The following is a 3,234-nucleotide window of genomic DNA, read 5'->3' on the forward strand; positions in this document are numbered from 1 at the left end:
TTAAATCGCGATTCGTACCTAGGTTGATTAGCATTCTTTTGTTTGACGCTGTCTCATTTTCTCATAAAAATGATAGTGAGACCAAATGCTCTCTGGTGCACTGAGGACAGATAGATATGGTAAAACCCACATACGATGTCTTCAGGCGACAACCGACAAACATCATCTTCTGCATATTGTTTCGAAATGGTCAACTGAATACTTACTGCTTCCAATCGAAGGAAACGTATAAATCTGACACGACGGGGTCATGAGAGACACGATCTAATAAGCACTCATTGGAATATAAGAATAATGACATAAACGTGTGAAGTTGAAAGGTTTGCTTTAGAACATCGTGATTGCATCCCTCATCCAGGTCATTTATAAAAGAATTCGTCTTTTTTTCGTTTAACCCACTTTATCTACTAGGGTAAGATTACTAAGCTCAAGTTTTCGTAGCACCATCACATCATCGCCAAGAGGCTGACAAATCAACTGGATGTGTAGTGGGTCTAGAGACATGTCTATTTTAAAGTCACTTTGATTATCCTTTAATTGACTCATGACGCTCCTCCACCTCGATAATGTTTGATCGATTCATTTAATTTTTATAATCTGTTCAATCTCAAAATTTAACATATAGCTGTGTCCATCAGACTTTTGTAAAATACGTTTCTACGAGAGAACTGCAACATTATCTGATCCTCGCAGCTGGCTCTAGGTCGATCTCAAGTCAAATTAAAAACAAACGCCAGCCTTAAACATTGGTACTAATCTATTTTAGACGAATTTGTGGGGTCGGAGACGAGCAATTGTAGTATGCAGCAAACTATTACAATTTTGCATTTATCAAAAGATTAAGATGTTTTCAGCTATAGAACAAGTTGAGACATAGCATACACATTTGCCTCTAACCGTCTGAAAAGTTGCAGTAAGTGTGTAGTTAGAGATGTCATCGGTATATTTAACCGAGCTTTAAGTCTTCTTAAATACTCTAAATACCTCGTTGTTCAGTAGCCGTGTTTGATCTTGTGTTGCATCAAAATAGAAAAAAATGCGGTGCAGTGAATTTATTCTCATACTGTTGTTGACTTTTGTCTATATCATCAGCAAATCTGTAAAATTAAATGTAATTTTTCATCTATAGAAGTAGGAACTCTTCATGACTGCGTTATAGGTTCGAAAACAAGTATCCCGCAGGTGCAGGCTCGCATCCAGATTCAGGGGCCAAACACACTGAGCAAATCTGCAACAACGACGATCGTTTGCAGCCATACTGAGCGCGAGCACACATTTTGCTGTTTTGGTAACATTTAGGGTTCGTCTGAGTCAGAGCCTCAATTGACGGCAGAAGGGCCATGTTCGGGCTTTGGCCGTTATTGATATTTTTGTTGTACAATGCCACCATTTGCGAGGCCCGATTCGCATTGGCTTCAGGGTTGCCAGGATTTTTCCAAAATTCGATGGATTGCTCCACTTCAAATCCGTTGCCAGTGTTTTTGGCTTTGAATTCGATACCTCCAGCCTGGCAAAATTGCTTGTAATTTCTGTAGCCCATTCTGGTGATCCCAACCAGTTCGTCAATGTTGAGATACCCCAGAATTTTATAGCTGAACATACAAGAAATTCCATCCGGTTGGACTCCCATGGGACATAGACCACCTCCATATCGCTCTCTGCACTCATTCGTCTTGTCTGCACGGTACTTGTGAGCACACGAGTTCGGAAACGAACACCAGAAATTACCAGGATACGGAGCTCGTGGATCAGTACCTTGCACATCGCAACCGACGTTTGGACCGATATTGTCTGTGCCGTCTAGACCATAGAAGATCTTACAGCTCTTGGGGATGTCCGTACCAGCGTTCGTGCACTTAGCACCATCCATAGCGAGAAACTCACCATACTCAGGAGGATTGTGATTTTCGTAGTACTTGATGCTTTTGTTTGGCTGCACGATCGTTATCTCGTAAAATACCACATACTGCATGTTATTCTTGCGCTGACACTTGACCGACTGTTCGTTAACATTAATGCCCTCTGCTTGTACATACATGAGTGCTCCTTCAACAGACGCCATGTTTACGGTGTCTAGATTGTTTTCATATTTGTCCTTGGTGGTGACACCAAAACTAGATAGCCACTGACCAACTTCCGGTTGCCAAATGGGTGCATCACCTTGGACACGAGCTTGGATGACTTTAACGGGAGACATTCTCCAGCGACCACTATTCTGGGTAGTTGATCGTTGTAAATCCCCTGAAATGGATCCGACACTGACAATCGAATTTTTCTTGGAGCTTTTCAGCCAGCATGTACCACCGTTGTAGCTCGTCCAAGAAAATGCACCGCAAGCATTATTTTTGGCGCATATGGAGCAGCATCCATAAACCGAATCGCTTTGGGCGTTGCCAATGTCACTACCGCTGTAGTCAACATTATTTTCAAAAGAAGGACAGGAATCAACCATTCCAGTGACAAGTACGCCAGCTAAGAGATTGAGAAACTTGAATTTCTGCATACTTGATGAAGAAGCAGATGCGAAGTGGTAAATATAATAGATGAGTTGTCGCTTGCAGAACTTTAGTGCATTTGGTGGTACATCATTCGAAATTCTATATTTTGCTCCAAGATGATATAAGGCATGGACGTTCCTCGAACGTGAAGCACGGTACCATGTAGGGTCGATCGCTCATCGTTGCAAAGTCAAATTTATCATGTGTATTTCAAGTAATATAGGCAAATCAAAGGGATAAAGTCAGATAGTGTGAATTATTATTTTTAAAGAAAACCTTTGACTCTCAAGATAAAGAACAATGAAACTTCACTCTGCGTCATACTTTTCTATGTACACTTTTTACCAATATGGAAAACAATCGACAATAAAATTTTCTGACATAACGTCAAAGCGTTATTCTTTGTGCTTTCTTAAGAAGCAGCTAATCGTTATCTTGAACATATGTCGTGGTGCGAAAGCAGAAACGTTTTTTTCTAGAATGATCTGCAAATATCAAATATAATATGGATGATCAAGCTTTGCCTTCCTCGATATCGGAATTGTATCAGTGGCGGAAACAATGCCGACACGTAATTCTAATTTATAGGGTAGAGTTTGTCGCGCCTAGTGCCATGAGTGCAATACACCTGCACGTTATAGCCCGCAGATAAAAAAAATAAAAATCAGTTTTGATTATCAACCGAAGATTAATTAGCCTTGGTTACTACGACTTAGTAAACAAAAAAGCACACGGT

At 40.6% G+C, this 3,234-nt stretch overlaps 1 protein-coding gene across 1 annotated transcript; it reads right to left on the reverse strand.

Moving 5' to 3' along the window:
• Positions 1-1,153: 1,153 nt before the first annotated feature.
• PHALS_04872 (hypothetical protein F443_06981) lies at positions 1,154-2,503 on the reverse strand (the record flags this gene model as incomplete). Its single annotated transcript, XM_024718728.1, has 1 exon — positions 1,154-2,503. One exon carries the CDS (start codon positions 2,501-2,503, stop codon positions 1,154-1,156), a length of 1,350 nt encoding a protein of 449 aa, XP_024584098.1.
• Positions 2,504-3,234: the final 731 nt, after the last annotated feature.

The sequence above is a fragment of the Plasmopara halstedii genome (genome assembly GCF_900000015.1).
Source record: "Plasmopara halstedii genome assembly, contig: Scaffold_2695, whole genome shotgun sequence".
Taxonomy (NCBI): domain Eukaryota; phylum Oomycota; class Peronosporomycetes; order Peronosporales; family Peronosporaceae; genus Plasmopara; species Plasmopara halstedii.